This window comes from Micropterus salmoides, unplaced genomic scaffold, assembly GCF_014851395.1.
Source record: "Micropterus salmoides isolate LMB-PRFRI ecotype aquatic unplaced genomic scaffold, ASM1485139v1 Ms_hic_scaffold_3, whole genome shotgun sequence".
NCBI classification, from domain to species: Eukaryota; Metazoa; Chordata; class Actinopteri; order Centrarchiformes; family Centrarchidae; genus Micropterus; species Micropterus salmoides.
In genome coordinates this window covers 35,910,983-35,926,859 of record NW_024042261.1, presented here as the reverse complement: position 1 = coordinate 35,926,859, position 15,877 = coordinate 35,910,983, and the positions used below count along the sequence as shown (strand labels likewise).

Genomic DNA, 15,877 nt, shown 5'->3' with positions numbered 1-15,877 from the left:
GTGAAGCGGCTACCGTAGTCAAGCTAGTCAAAACGAGAGCATACAGCTTCTGGGCAAGAGTTTCAAAATAAAACCGATTGGGGGCGTACGTTCTGGGTTCGTCAAAGAAAGAACCAAAAGCGAAGGATGTGGATGACCTCTATTAGTTCCGGTAGCTATTACATTCCAATTTTATTACTTTACACAGTTTGATGGTTATGTTTTTCTTTATTTGTTTCTCTAATGTACATATTTTATGCTTTTATTTTAAACACACAATCCTCCCTCTTCCGGTATCATTCTGCGTATTTTACAGCAACTTGACGCAGCTGCGAGAAGTTGGGAGGACCAGGGAGGGCAGAGCGAGAAATGCCCAGAATTCAACGCGATAGACCAACATCCGAAAACTGTTCAAAATGGTTATGGCTTTTCAATTTCTTATATGTTTCCAGCATAAATAAAGTATCGTATAATTACCCTTCATCAGTCTTCCTCAAAAATTAGAAACATAAATAAAAACACAACGTAGGTGTGAATGATGGAGACCAAACTGATGTTTCATTTCTCATAATTTGTTCTTAAATGTGCAGCTTAGTTTTTCAACACATGAAGTTTAAATCAGTCTCTTGTGGATCTCACCGATACATCCTGCGTAGATAAACACGCTGCCCTAGAGGATGCATTTACGGACTGTTGGAAATATCTCACAATTAAAGGAAGATATCGTAATTTTTCACATTAATCATGACGATTGAATCAAAACATTGTCCTGCTTTCTGGTTGAAACTCATGTCTAAACTCCACCAACCAAAGCCCCTTTCCAGGCTTAGCTACTTGTGCTGACTTGCCCAAATGTTAACTTCATGCTGCCTGTAATGAACACATTTGCCACAGAGAGACAAAGCCTCCACTGTAGAAAAATACAGACTCTTGGACACAAATTGGGCTTTTAAAGCTATTTAAGGTTACTGCTCACCACCATCCTGTCCAGTTACAAGAGTAAAAGATTTTGGGACACATGCGATGAACTAGCAGTAAGCACCACAATTTGGAAAACAATCTGTCTTCTCTCTTTATATATATCTCCCTCTTAAAGCCCTGACATGTCTTCTTTAAATAATAATTTTCAAAGTTACCATCAAGGTACGGAGATCTTAAAACTAGTACTGAGATAATTCTCTGGAAAACATTTTCATAAGTATATTTTTTGAGAAATACTATATGTGCGGTAACACAAACAATACTAAAGTGGGCTACTCTGAATAGCATTAGGGTGTTGGCATAAACAGGTGTAGAGTTCTTTGTGGGACTGTTACCTGCAACGTTTTAGCCTAATAATCCCTTATAATTAAGCAATATCAACTTGTTGTGATCAATTAAGTATTTACCAAGAAAAAAGAGATTTGAGAATTTAATTTCGTTTCTATCTCTATTCTGTAAATCATCTCTCAAAACCACAAATGTATCTTCTGACATTGTGGAAGTGTCCTGAACCACATGATGGGAACCACTTCTTTTGAATGCTGGTCCCAGTCAGCACACACCAGTGGCTATTTACTGCAGCTTTGGTGACCCAACTGTGATTATTTGAGATCCTTGGGCATCCTTAAAGTTGTTCTGGGGCGGACGGGATTTGGAGGGAGGATAGTACTAAATACAAAAAGAAAATTGTAAACCATCCAACAATAACTGCAACCCTAAACTAGTATTGTTACAAAGACCTGAAAGGTAAAGAAATCAGCTTTGGCGTGTCATTTGGTTTGCTTGGTTTGTTCTCAGCACTGAAAACACTGATATTTCAGACAGGAACACTTCCTAAAAGAAGGAAAACTCAATAAACCAAATCAGAGGCAACATCATCACAAAGAGACAAATTTTGGTTGCATTTCTTGGCATTTGAGCTCTTTGTTATATTTTGAAACAAGAATAGTTTTAGGGGACATTTCTTTTCATTTTAATATTGTGGCAATCTTAACTGCATAGCTTGATTTCGTGTGGTTGTATTTTAGACTTTAAATCACACCAGAGGTTTAAATTTACTTTTATTATTACTTTAACAAAATTTTATTTGCATATGTCAAAATTCCTGAAACTAAAGCCAAGTTTCTGGAGCTGGCTGCTAACATTAAGCAATATATTTTTTTATCTAAGTGTACAAACCAAAAGGCTGTTAAATCATATGACCTCTGTAAGATTTGCAAAATATTTTTTTAAATTATTTTTGTAATCCCATAGGCATCTAGAAAACTATGCAAGTAAACTAAGGTGTTGAGGGGCATCTTGTCCAAGCTTTATTTACATTTATTTTTTCCCGAAATAATGGTTTTCTGATTTACTGCATTTTAACGTCATGCATGGTAATGAGAAATGAGTTTAACAAAGTAATAACCTTCTCATGATAATAAACACAACCCTGCGTATGTACTCGACTTTCCAAAGTACAAACTCACACGCTCATTTGAAGGCAGCATTACAGCTGGGATATGAGAGATTCCGATTTGCACTTGAATGCATCTGTTTTTAAAGAAGGCGGAAGGAGTTTTCTTTCTTACAGGAAGAAGAAGACTCGAAAGTGTTTCATTTGTTGAATGTGTAACTTTAGTCTGCCACATCATTTAGCTCCAGTCCTGGAAAACACCCAAGTGTTATTTTTGCTGCAGCCGAAGCTGTGCACTTACAGCCATGACACTTTAACAGTCAGGTCGGTAAGTAAGTTCAAGTTCATAGTTTCGTTTTACAACAACTTCTAACGTGTTTCTTCTTTCCCTAAACACGTTTTCTGAGCAGTCACACTTCATAGCTAGCTAAATAACGTACTGAAAGTTAACCTAGCCTGCAAATCAAGTGTTTTTTTGCTGAAAAAATAGAATGAATAAAAACTGAAAGTAACGTTAGTTATACTGCAAAAATCCAGCTCCAGATAAACAAAGGAACCTGTTGTTTTTCTTGTTGTTGTTGTTGTGGGAAGAGAGTCACAAGTTGTTTTCAACCTTGGTTAATAAATCAGTGGTCATGACTGAAATGGCGGGTAAATTATGAATCATCACCAAAACAATTAGTGACGGTTTATAATAATTTAGACCGGGTTATGCAAATTAATTAAAGTTATTTATGATTTCAGCTGAGGTTTCATTAGGCAAGATTTAAACACTGTTGGCTTTGCAGCTTGTAAAATGCTATGAATCAGTTGAGGTTATTTAACAAACTCAACCGGATTTACAAAAAATATGCATCATAAACGTTTATCAAAGCATAAATGTCCGGTTGAGAAGTTGCTCCACATGTCAAGTTTTTCTGTACCACCAGTATTTTAGCATTTTTGGCTTGAAGCATCCAGTAGTGACTATAAATTGGACAAAAGAAAATAAGGAAGGTATTACTCAAATGAAAATGTCATTGTCAAATATCACAAGTATCCTGTTTTCCTCAAACTTGTTTTGACAGTATGCGTGTGACCTGGTGAATTAGGTCATTGGTGAACAAAAGTAGGAGAGACAGAACGAGTAAGGAAAAGACCTGCCTATTATAAAATTAATATTTAATCTTGATTTAACGCCATAATAACAAGATTAAAATGTATTTGTATGTAAATGTCACTTTACTTTAAAGGAAAATTGTAGTATTTTAAAACATGGGGCTTATTTTCACATATTTTGGAGTTAGAATGACTAGTAGGTACAAAAGGTCTTTGTAGTAGATGAATTCAAACCGGCTGCAGTGCCTACAACTTATTCCTTTGAGGTAATTATACCCTTCTAAATTACATCCACAAAAAGTGTTTCTTTTTGCCACAGACAGGTTCATACTGACACCAGGTGTCTGACAACATCATGGAAAGGATCCCTACGAAGGACTCCCAGTAACACCCTTTGTTTTTAGCCAAAAAAAGAAGTCTCGCATGAGGACAATTCTCGCTCTGAAATCTCATGAGAGGCAAGTTGTTGCAGGAAGACGATGCTGGAAATGTGAGTTGGTGAGAGGAGTTTGTTGTGTTGGAGAAATGTTAGGAAATAAAGTATTTCTAGCATCTCCTCTATGTACACAACAAACTCGTCTCATGAGATTTCAGAGCGAGAACTGTCCCTGAAGGAGACTTCTGTATCTAAAACAAACGGTGTCACAGGGAGTCACTCGTAGGGGTCGTTTCACTGATGTTGTCAGACACCTGGTATAACTGTCCAAGCCTGTTGGCGGCAAAATGAAGTAGTCCTGAAGGAATACATTGCAGCTGGTTTGAGGCTGCTGGCTGAAGTCATGTACTGCACGTTAAGGCTGCAACTAGTGATTATTTTTATAGTCGACCAATCTGCCGAATATTTTCTCGATTAGTTGTTTGGTCTATAATATGTCAGAAAATGGTGTAAAATCAGTGTTTCCCACTGTTCAAGAGGACGTCCTGAAATGTCTTGTTTCATCCACAACCTAAAGATATTCTGTTAAATGTCATAGAGAAGTAAAGAACACAAAAAATATTCACATTAAAGAGGGTGGAATGAGAGAATTTCAACTTTTTTTCTTAAAAAGTGACTCAAACAGATGAATTGATTAATTTAATCGTCAGCTATTCGATTAATAAACTAATCGTTGCAGCTCTACTGCACAGATTCCAAAACTTTTTGCACCTACTATTCATTCAAAATATTTGAAAACAGGACCCAGGTTTAAAAATACTGAAATTCCTTTAAGGTTATTAAGATGATCATTTTCACAAAGTTTGTAAATGTCATACCAGCAAAGTAATGCCTTATTCATGTGTTAGAGTTGCATTACGAAGCACAGCAAGCACCGGCCACCAGACTGTTAAACTTTCTCTGGGATTGTCTTTGGGACAGACTGTTTACCTGACACCTTGCTTTGCATTCTGCAACTGAAATTTGCCTGACAAAAAGGCAAAATGACTTTCATTTTTCACAGTGTTGAGGGACATGTCAGTTTACACAGAGAATTCATCTTAATATCTGAAACATGTTTCTGGATTTTTTTGTCCGCAGGTGTTATTTTATATGTGCTGCTGGTAACAGAAGACAGGTGAGATGGCCATCGCCAGCGTAGCTACAGAGTACGTGTTCAGTGATTTTCTGCTGAAGGAGCAGAACCAGGCCCGATACAAGAACATCCGAACTGAACTGGCTGTGGACAAGATTGTGACCTGTGTGGCAGTGGGCTTGCCCCTCCTGCTGATCTCTCTGGCTTTCGCTCAAGAAGTTTCAGTTGGTGAGTTGGGATGCAGAGCCAAAACTAGAGTCAAGATGACAAGTCTCGTCCAAGACCAGAACTGGACTAGTTCATGTCTAGACTAAAGGGTTATTCTAGGAAGGAACTTTGCAGGACTGAAAAACTGTAGATTCAGGTTCAAGCAAAGGCTAAGTGAAGCCTGATCATGTTAGTCAGGATACCTGCACACACTAGGTGCGTTCGAGATGACGGAGGCTGACTTTCTTTGATAGGCTAATGTGAGCTGCAGGTGCCTGCAGTGGCGGGGTGTAAAAACAGCGCCGTCATGTTGGACACATTCTACCTGCGTGAGCGTATTATTAGCTGTAATCAATGACTGATCTTGAAAAATGCCGCAAGACCAGGAAGTAGTGTGGTTCCAGCTTTGTACGCCGGAGAAAAGCAACTGCAGCCGCCGGACTCGGTGCCTGCAGCCACCTTGCTCCCGCGAGGTATTAATGTGACATGGTGATGTTTTGCAGCACCGGCGAAAGTTGGACACAATTTCAAACCAGCATGCCACGCATGAAGACAAATGCGTCTACTATATATTAAACCACAGACCTGAAATGTCGTGCCCAGATCACATCAATTCACAACAATCGGATGGAGAATCAGAGAGAGATGTGCAGATTTTAAGGCCATAGAGAAGCACACAGTCAACAAATATTTTGCAGACTGAAGATATTCAAAAGAAAAAAACTAAATCCTTCGTTACATAAGCTTTGAACCTTTTACATAAACTTAAAAGGTTCAAACTGATTATAATCCTGTAATCATGGATCAGTGTTAAACCAATGAACATCCTGATTTTGTTTTTCCACTGTCTATACATAAATCAGCTGTGCTCCATTACAACTTCTCACTTACTCGTGCACTTTATTTCTTTATGTTTCTCTCAGGTGCTCAGATCAGCTGTTTTGCTCCCACAACCTTCTCCTGGAGGCAGGCTGCATACGTGGATTCATTCTGCTGGGCAGACGTACATACACACAATCTACCTTTGTGGCTGCACAAGGTACACACACACACACACACACAAACAAACAGGGTAGCATTTACTGAACCTATTCAATTGATTGACATAAGTTTGATTAAAACATGTCCACACACATACCATATGGGAACATGCCTTGTAACTCACCTTCTACCAGAACAATAAGACATGTTTAGACAGTCTTACTGCTGGAACAGACTGTATTTTAATAAGCATGATGATGCTATGCAATAAAGAAAAATGTGCCATGCAGTGGGGAAATAATAAATGTCAGACAGTAATTTTCTTAGAAAATTCCAAAAAGTTAGTGTTTAACAGGATGCTGCTGTTTAAAATTTAAACATTAAGTAACATGATTTCTTTACACAGCAGTGAGTCACATCATTAATGTGTTAAATGATTAAAATGTGAGTCTCCCCTGTATGTTTTCTTGGTATGGTGTATTAAAGTAGAAGATTAAACGTCAGTAGTGCAGAGGCAGCTTTTGTTTTGTGTTGAAACAGTCATTTATGCTACTTGTGAATTGCATCCTTTAACATAACTGTATCACTGTTAAAAGATGTTTTTTCTGCAGTACTGCAATCATTACAGTTACGGAAACTTTATGAAAAACAGCTGATTTGTTCCTCCATTAATCTCTAAAACATAATCAAACAAATTTTTCCCTTTATACTTTAAGTTCAATTTGGGTCATGGATAAGAATGGACACGCCCACATCTGACACTGTTTAGTTAGTTTATGTCTGTTGTTGTTTGAAGTCGAAAACTATGCCTATAAACCTTTTCCCCCAATATATTTAATTTTGACATCAGAAGTGATTGAGTGGAACTCAATATAGGTCCTAAAAACTATATGTTTTTAAACATTTACTTAATAAAGCAAGTGGTATAAATACACATAAAGTTATTCAAGTTCAAATTATATTATCATTTCAAATAAAACATACAAAATAAGACCCTTTGGCGCATAACATCCATTGGAGTGGATAGAAGTTTTTTCTGTCTAGTTTTCTGATAATAATACTATTTTACAGTTATTGCTGAGGTACTTGGTTTATCTCCACTTCCCTCCTCTATTTTAAATTTTGTGATTCAGTATATTAAAATGAGATATAAAAGATAATAATCGAATGGAATTGGAGACAACGCTTTGAGGGTCCGCCGTGTGGTGGTTGGGAGGTGGTACTATAACTTAAATGGCTTGTCCCTGTCTCTAAACTTTGAGGAATTTAGGAAGGTTATTGTCAATAATATGATTTGTCAATTAGCATTTTTGTTGACCCCTATCCTGTCTCCAGTTCTTTCCCTACATTCTGTTGCTGGTGGCGGTGCTGATGTACACCCCAGCGCTGTTCTGGAGATTTTCTGTGGCGCCCCTCCTGCAGTCGGACCTCAGCTTCATCATGGAAGAGTTGGACCGGTGTTATAACCATGCTGTCACTCTGGCCAAACGCATGTCCACCTCAAAAACTACCTCAGACAGGTACAGCAGAACACCTGAAATCAACTCAGACTTGCAGAGAGAATTGGTTGGGGTTAGGCTAAGGTTGAATTAAGGTTTAGCATCACAGAAGAAAACTGGTTGGAGTTAGGGTAGCATGTGAAATACCATATGACAATAGGGGGATCATAATGAACTTATCAATAGAAATGATCTCTAAATCAATTCTGGAACCAACCCAGTTTGTTGACAGAGGTGCATTCATAAGTCCTGTGTATTTAATGAGCGAGACATCGTGAATAATTTAATTGATTTAAGTCTTGTGACACAAGCACTGGGACAGTATTTGACCTTGTGGTGTGGTGAACTGTTCCAAAAGAGGCAAGGTTGATAGCATGGGATTGTTTTAGAGTTTAGCAGCCAACTTTTTTTACTTTAAGCAAATGTTCAAACCCCACTGTTGTTTGTTCAGAGTTATTTTTAAACCTTTAAACCTTTTGGAATCCGTGCAGTAGATGGCTTCAGCCAACAGCTGCAGTGGCTGCGTTGTATTCCTTAGCGGCAATTGCACCCATCACAATAATAACCACAAAAAGTGCTTAATTGTGCCGCTGACAGGCTGGTGACACCTATTTTTTTTTTTTAACAAGTGTTTGTTTTATACGTAGAGGAACTGCTAGGAATACTTTATTTAATGTTATTCCAACACAACAAACTCCTCTCTCCAACTCTGTCTCACGTTTCCACCGTGGTGATCCTGCAACGACTCGCCTCTCAAAAGATTTCAGAGTGACAATTGTCCTTGTGCAAGACTTCTAACCATAACAGTCTGAGCCTGTCACTGGCAAAAAGAAGCACGTTTTACTTTTTTGATGCGCGCAATTGCCCTGAAGGAATAAATTGCAGCCGGCTGAAGCCATCTACTGCACAGATTTCATTTCATAGTCATTTAATCATTGATTTTGTTCCTGGAATAAATAAAGACTGAAATTTTGCATATGCGCTTGTATATGTTTACTGACCCACAGTTTAAATGTATGCATTTTCCTTTTTTTATGTATGGTACTACTACACCATTTTATATATAAACAAATAGTGTAGTATTACATGTCACATGCAAAATATTATTACATTTTAAGCATTCTAAATTACACTCTAAGAGGGAATACAGTTCAAGCCAAGGTGATCAATTTGTTAATAATTTGCAACTTTTGGAGGATGAAAATCTTGAAATATTAACTTTTGCCTCATTTTAGAGACACTACATGTAGCATTTTGTTGCAAATGAGGATTTCCTATTAAATAACAGGTGATCTCTTTAATCTTGATCATAGTTATTAAGCAAATCAATGAAATCACTTCATCATTGTTCACTGGTCTTTCTCTCCCTGCTCCTGTATTCTCTTCTGCCAGCGATCTTACCGAGGGCTGTTTCAGTTACCCGCTGGTGGAGAAGTTTCTGATGTCCAAGCGGTGCTCACGGGGGCTGCTGTGTTACTACCTGCTGTGTCGCGGCTTGACATTTGTCACCCTGCTGTGTGCCTGCCTCTACCTCGGCTACTACCTCCGCCTGGCCTCTGTCACAGACGAGTTTGGTTGTGAGCTGCGTGTCGGGCTGCTTGCAAATGACACTGGCATCCCGAACAAGGTGCAGTGTAAGCTCATTGCCGTGGGAGTCTTCTCTTTGCTGAGGTATTTGTCTGTGCAGTACGAAGTTTGGTTATCATGCTGAGGTTCATTTAATTTGTGGTTCACCTGAAATACATCAGATATTTGTTGGGAGGGTCAGGCCGAAAGTCCCACGTTGCAACAACAACAACAACAACAACGAGGGTGGACACAATAACATAAACACCTGTATAATATAATGTACTCCAAAACAATAGCTCTGTAATGAAATCTGCTGAATGTGTGAATTTAAATAATAGTTCTGGATGGCATTAATATCATAAGGTGTCTCTCTTGTAATGTGACTTACCACCATTCTCAAGAGAAATTTCATGTTTGTTATTCACTTAAAATGTTGTGATTTTGTTTTGATGATTATATTGTATGTAGATCATTTGTCATTGTGTTACTCATGTTGTTCTATAACTTGGTCAGATTGTAATATTAAATGCCCTCAATCAAAACTCACTCAGTGAACGTTTTACTCTGTTTCCAGCTTTGTCAACTTGGCCCTGTTCGTTGCACTGATTCCCGTGGTAATCTACGCTAGTCTCCGTCCCCTTTACTGCCATGGATACGCCCGCTTCTTGAAGACCTGCGAATTGCTGCCCACCCTTGGCGTCCTGCCCACAGCCACTGGCCAATGGAACGATCTCCCTATGTATCTGCTCTTCCTGGAGGAGAACATCAGCGAACTGAAGTCCTACAAATACATCAAGGTATTTCGACATATTCTGTTTGTGTGCCAGTGTCCAAGATCACCCCCTATGTAACCGTGTTGTGCACTACTGTCCATCATTTGAGTTCAGTTTCCAAACTCTTGATTGTGAAATGTATGCTCGATAATGTGCCATCAAAAATGCTCACACTGGAACAAAAAAAGGTCCACTGTCTGCTAACATTTCCACAACGCAATGAGCATTTTATAGATGCGTGTGTCTCTGACACAATACAATGATTTATAAATGTCCAAAATCTCAGTTTACTTCTTACTATTGAATAAACTAGTGTGAGTGTCTATTATATAGGGTGTAGTAAATGATGGAACAAGGGACTGTTTTTGGATGCATCTCTAAACGGGTAAAAGAAAAATTCTTGTTATTTTTTGGGAGGTTTTCTTCAATCCTGCCATTATGTCATCAGTTTTGATCAAAATATAAGTTTACTGATGCGCTACCTACTATATCTCTCAAAAAATAGATATCAAAGCACATTAATAAGTGTAAATAGTAGTGTAGGATGCAATTACACATTATAGGAATTAAAACATTAATATATATATATTTGTTTCTTTTCTTTGTCCAATGTTGTTGTATGTTCTCTGACTGTAGGTGTTGGAGATGTTGAAGAGACGAGGTGACCGCTCTGGAGAAAACGTTGACATCTTTAGTCTGCTGCAGACTCTCTGTCCGGTGAAGATGGACAGTGTGGATGGGAAAACACCTACCGGTGCTGCAGGGAAACAGGATCAAGTAACGAATGCAGAAGACTCTGCCAGTAGCCTCACAGAAGCCAACGCTGAAGCAGCTAAGAACAGCTGCAGCTGTCCGGACTCAGCCACAACTAACGACAGCAAGATGGTAACTGAGATGAAAGGTGAGTACAGAGGCAGGACAAGACAGAATTTTATTTGTTTTCATTTATAGTATTCTATGAAAGATTAAAAATCACATTTTAAATTGAGAAATGATTTGTTATTGTTTAGTATAGTTCTGTCTTTATATTATGTTGTGTTATCCCACAACTTTGTTAGAACACCAGTTTGGTTTACTTTATTATCATGCAATTCAAACTATTATCTATAAAAAATATAAACCAGCCATAATAGCACCTTTTAATCAGTCTTGGTGTAGACTGATAGTCAAAATTATTTTTGAAGTTATAACCATCTTCAGTTTTTTACATTAAAAAACTATGAGTTGGTCTGTGGATAGAGACAAATACTAATTTTGTGTAATTTTACCTTGTGATATTAAGGAAATGTTGAAGGAAAGGATGAGAAATGACTGAAAAGAGAGTTGGAGGTGGAAGAAAGGGTTTAGGCCAATAAAGTGCAATCATGACATTTACCTCTACCCAAACCTGTTGCCATTTCTCAGAGTACAAACAGGAACGTTTGACAGCACATTATAGGAAAATGCTGTTTAACTTTCAGTTTTACTTTCAGGATGGAAATATTTAGTTGTTTTTGTTTAGTTTATGAAACGGACACGAGATTAGGTAACGTTTCTTTTTATGCTTTATGTCTATGCTTAAAGCATTAGTTTGATATTTAGAGGAATAAGCTTAGTTGTTTTCTTATGAAAAGACTGATCACTCTCATGTGAAAACAACCATTCAGTGTTTAAACGGTACAATGTGTTTATTGGTGAATTTTAAATGTGCTGGTAGGCAGATTTTGTCCCCATTGGACAGTTACAGGGTTTCCATTCTTTATCCTAAACTAAGCTAAGCTTACTATTAGCTCCAGCTACATACAGTGAGGAAAATAAGTATTTGAACACCCTGCTATTTTGCAAGTTCTCCCACTTTGAAATCATGGAGGGGTCTGAAATTGTCATCGTAGGTGCATGTCCACTGTGAGAGACAAAAAATCCAGAAATCACAATGTATGATTTTTATGATACAGCTGCAAATAAGTATTTGAACACCTGAGAAAATCAATGTTAATATTTGGTACAGTAGCCTTTGTTTGCAATTAGAGGTCAAACGTTTCCTGTAGTTTTTCACCAGGTTTGCACACACTGCAGGAGGGATTTTGGCCCACTCCTCCACACAGATCTTCTCTAGATCAGTCAGGTTTCTGGGCTGTCGCTGAGAAACACGGAGTTTGAGCTCCCTCCAAAGATTCTCTATTGGGTTTAGGTCTGGAGACTGGCTAGGCCACGCCAGAACCTTGATATGCTTCTTACAGAGCCACTCCTTGGTTATCCTGGCTGTGTGCTTCGGGTCATTGTCATGTTGGAAGACCCAGCCTCGACCCATCTTCGACCCATCTTCAGTGCTCTAACTGAGGGAAGGAGGTTGTTCCCCAGAATCTCACAATACATGGCCCCGGTCATCCTCTCCTTAATACAAAAACACCCCCAAAGCATGATGCTACCACCCCCATGCTTCACAGTAGGGATGCTGTTCTTGGGATGGTACTCATCATTCTTCTTCCTCCAAACACGGTTAGTGGAATTATGACCAAAAAGTTCTATTTTGGTCTCATCTGACCACATGACTTTCTCCCATGACTCCTCTGGATCATCCAAATGGTCATTGGCAAACTGAAGACGGGCCTGGACATGTGCTGGTTTAAGCAGGGGATCCTTCCGTGCCATGCGTGATTTCAAACCATGACGTCTTAGTGTATTACCAACAGTAACCTTGGAAACGGTGGTCCCAGCTCTTTTCAGGTCATTGACCAGCTCCTCCCGTGTAGTTCTGGGCTGATTTCTCACCTTTCTTAAGATCATTGAGACCCCACGAGGTGAGATCTTGCATGGAGCCCCGGTCCGAGGGGGACTGACAGTCATGTTTAGCTTCTTCCATTTTCTAATGATTGCTCCAACAGTGGACCTTTTTTCACCAAGCTGCTTGGCAATTTCCCCGTAGCCCTTTCCAGCCTTGTGGAGGTGGACAATTTTGTCTCTAGTGTCTTTGGACAGCTCTTTGGTCTTGGCCATGTTAGTAGTTGGATTCTTACTGATTGTATAGGGTGGACAGGTGTCTTTATGCAGCTAACAACCTCAAACAGGTGCATCTAATTTAGGATAATAAATGGAGTGGAGGTGGACATTTTGAAGGCAGACTAACAGGTCTTTGAGAGTCAGAATTCTAGCTGATAGACAGGTGTTCAAATACTTATTTGCAGCTGTATCATGCAAAGAAATAGTTAAAAAATCATACATTGAGATTATATTTTCCTCACTGTACGTATTTTCCCTAAGGATAGAGTCTAATGCTGTACTGCCCTCTGGGATAAACTTGAGATTTCGACACATAAATAAACTTGACTTAATAAACCTGTACACAAAACCCCAAATAATAATTAAGTAACGCGCAAAATGATTCATTTTCAGAGCTCACTCCCTTGCTGCAAAGAAACAACAGGCAACAGTAAGGGAGGGACTCTCCGTGAGTGAGCGATGTGAATGGCTGCTGACACGGAGATGGAGAGCTGGACAAAGGGTTTTCTTGTGGGAGAGAACTTCACCGCTATCTTGTGGTTCATCCACAACCCATGACCTTCCTGTCCTGATGGAGGGATGGGAGCGTGTAGCATCATCCTGGGTATCACTGAAATGTGGGATTTACAAACTGAAATATTTTCAGTCCTTTCCTCTGAATGTTTTTTTGTTTTGTTTGGTGCAGTGCAGAATAAAAAGAGGAGGACATGGCGTAAGACTCGACACTGGAAGGGTTCAGTAGGGTAAAACTCATATTGGTACAGATTTCAGGAAACAAAGCATTGAGGACTAATCCAATTGTTTCTGTTTGAGACACTACACTAAAATGCAAATAAAGATGCAAATGTTCTGCCTTATGAATGATACAGTGTCATCATGCTGATTGTACCTATAGAAGGTGTGCTTGGCTTTAAAAAATTATATATTTAAAGAAGAAAATTCTTAAAAACAAATCTTCCCAGTGACTATATGTGATACATGTTTACATGTTTGTACAGCTATCAGGTATGTGTGTTAAAGGATTTGCTTATTTTGACAACCAACCCAAGATTGAGTGAGCTTGTTTGCCTGATATATTTTCTGACTATTTAAAGTAAAAGCAGTACAGTGAGTATGCAGTAGGTGTTGTTACAGTAAAAGAGGTTGCTTGCTGCTTAAACCAGCAGGATATTTAGGGTATGGGTTGGAGGGGAGGAAACAGATTTTCGCTTGTTTTGATTTAGAAAGGATCCTAAAACTGACACCACATGATCATTTCCAATTCAAGTTAGAGTGTGAAATTGTGACAATTGTAGTTATGTGTTTAAATTGCATACAATCATCATGGGAAAAATGTGCTTTTTATGAGATTGCCAATCACATTTCATGACAATGTGGAGGTTGTGACGGGGAATACCACTCGATGAGGAATTAATTCTTCATTATTCTGTTAAATGGTATAGAAAGTCGTATGACATGTCAGCTTAACCTTGAACCCATTGGTCAAAGATGTCACAGTGTGGTTTTAGTCTGTTTTAGAGGAGTGTTTTCCGTTTTTGCAGTCATTGATTGGATTATACAAAAATCACATGAATGATGACTGGATGTGTCTTATTTATGTGGACTGGATAGTTTTCTGGTGTATATCTCAATTATTGTTTTACACATCAAGCTACAGCAAGCTATGGTACGAATTTAGGAAGCGTTCATTTAATGTGACATTTAACTATTTTTCAACAAAATTTGTACGCAGTGTTGATGGCTTAATGTTTAATAAATGCATAAGTTCTCCAAAATGAGTGAATAGACGTTTGAATGTCTCGGCCTGGAAATAAACTGTCTGTGCTAGCTCAGGAATCTCAGGGATGAACTCATCTCACTTACCTCGCAGCTGGTTGTTAGAGTTTATGTCAGACTTACTGTGTTTTTGGAGCCCCTTCTGCTGTCTGTATATATGCACTCTCAAATATTTTAACATGGTCATGAAATTCCCACGGTAAGATCTCTTTGCTCTACATTAGTGTATGTTTTATAAACCTTTCTCCTATTGTTCATGTGATGGCTAAATGTTATTGTGGTCCCTTCCTATGCAGTGGGGCACTTTATTAATGCAAAGTCTGGGAAATAAACCGATGGTTGTTGTCTTGTCAATATGAGAAAACCCTTCTAGTGTTCAATTTCTAAAGTGACGTTTTGATGTTTGAAGCTGCTGTTGTTCATGTTTGAGATGTGATTTCTGTCAATAAGTTGGCTACACTAAAATAAATCCAGTATGGCTTTACTGTCGAGTAACATGTTGTCTGGTCTGATTACTGTATGTGGGGTAAATGTTTATAGTTTTACTGTAAGGTGCGACTTTATGTAGGAACAAGAAGAAGCATGACCAACCTCCTGACTGGATTGTCTGACATTTGCACTGTTTGAATACACACCAAACCAAACTCTTTGATAGTTACTGTTTTTCATGGATACAGTTAATGTGTGTGGTACTGTAGGATAACCTGCCAACACTAACAAGCTGTAATTACAGTTTTATCATTCCAGATCTTTACTATATGAGAAGAAAAGACAGTTTAGGTGAAACTGTTCTGCTGCAGCATATCCCAGGAGCGCAGCCTGCCGCTCTCTAGATGGAGTCCCGGAGATGAGAATAGACACACTGATCATCGACAGAAGCGTGAAGGAGGCACTTCAGGTGAGAGACCAGGCTGTGGATATAATGCCAATAAACACCGTTCAGTATCTGCAATCAGCAAACAAACACTGCTTGTAGTAAGGCTCAGAAATGTAGATATAATGGGAATGTGAGGGAAAACAGAAGTCACAGTTTTGACCCTCTGTTGATCACGAGTGTATTGATATGATAGCTATGTGGTGCAATAGATGTATCGTGGTGTATAGGATGTATAATAAAAAAAGAGGTGA

General features: G+C 38.6%; 1 protein-coding gene and 1 long non-coding RNA gene across 3 annotated transcripts; both read left to right on the top strand.

The window, feature by feature from the left end:
* Positions 1 to 19: 19 nt before the first annotated feature.
* LOC119883134 lies at positions 20 to 460 on the top strand. The gene is made up of 2 exons (XR_005440592.1): positions 20 to 151; positions 296 to 460. It is a non-coding gene; the product is annotated as an uncharacterized LOC119883134 (long non-coding RNA).
* A 2,064-nt stretch (positions 461 to 2,524) lies between these two features.
* On the top strand, positions 2,525 to 15,244 carry LOC119883132 (pannexin-1-like). Of its 2 annotated transcripts, none has more exons than XM_038693665.1 (8): positions 2,525 to 2,680; positions 4,971 to 5,193; positions 6,096 to 6,211; positions 7,489 to 7,673; positions 9,045 to 9,323; positions 9,796 to 10,018; positions 10,631 to 10,895; positions 13,367 to 15,244. In XM_038693665.1, the coding sequence occupies exons 2-8, from the start codon at positions 5,013 to 5,015 to the stop codon at positions 13,405 to 13,407; spliced, it is 1,290 nt and encodes a 429-aa protein (XP_038549593.1). In that variant the 5' UTR covers positions 2,525 to 2,680; positions 4,971 to 5,012; the 3' UTR covers positions 13,408 to 15,244. The 2 variants fall into 2 exon arrangements, with proteins under 2 accessions (XP_038549593.1, XP_038549592.1); XM_038693664.1 differs by having other exon boundaries at positions 2,526 to 2,684.
* The last annotated feature ends 633 nt before the right edge of the window (positions 15,245 to 15,877 follow it).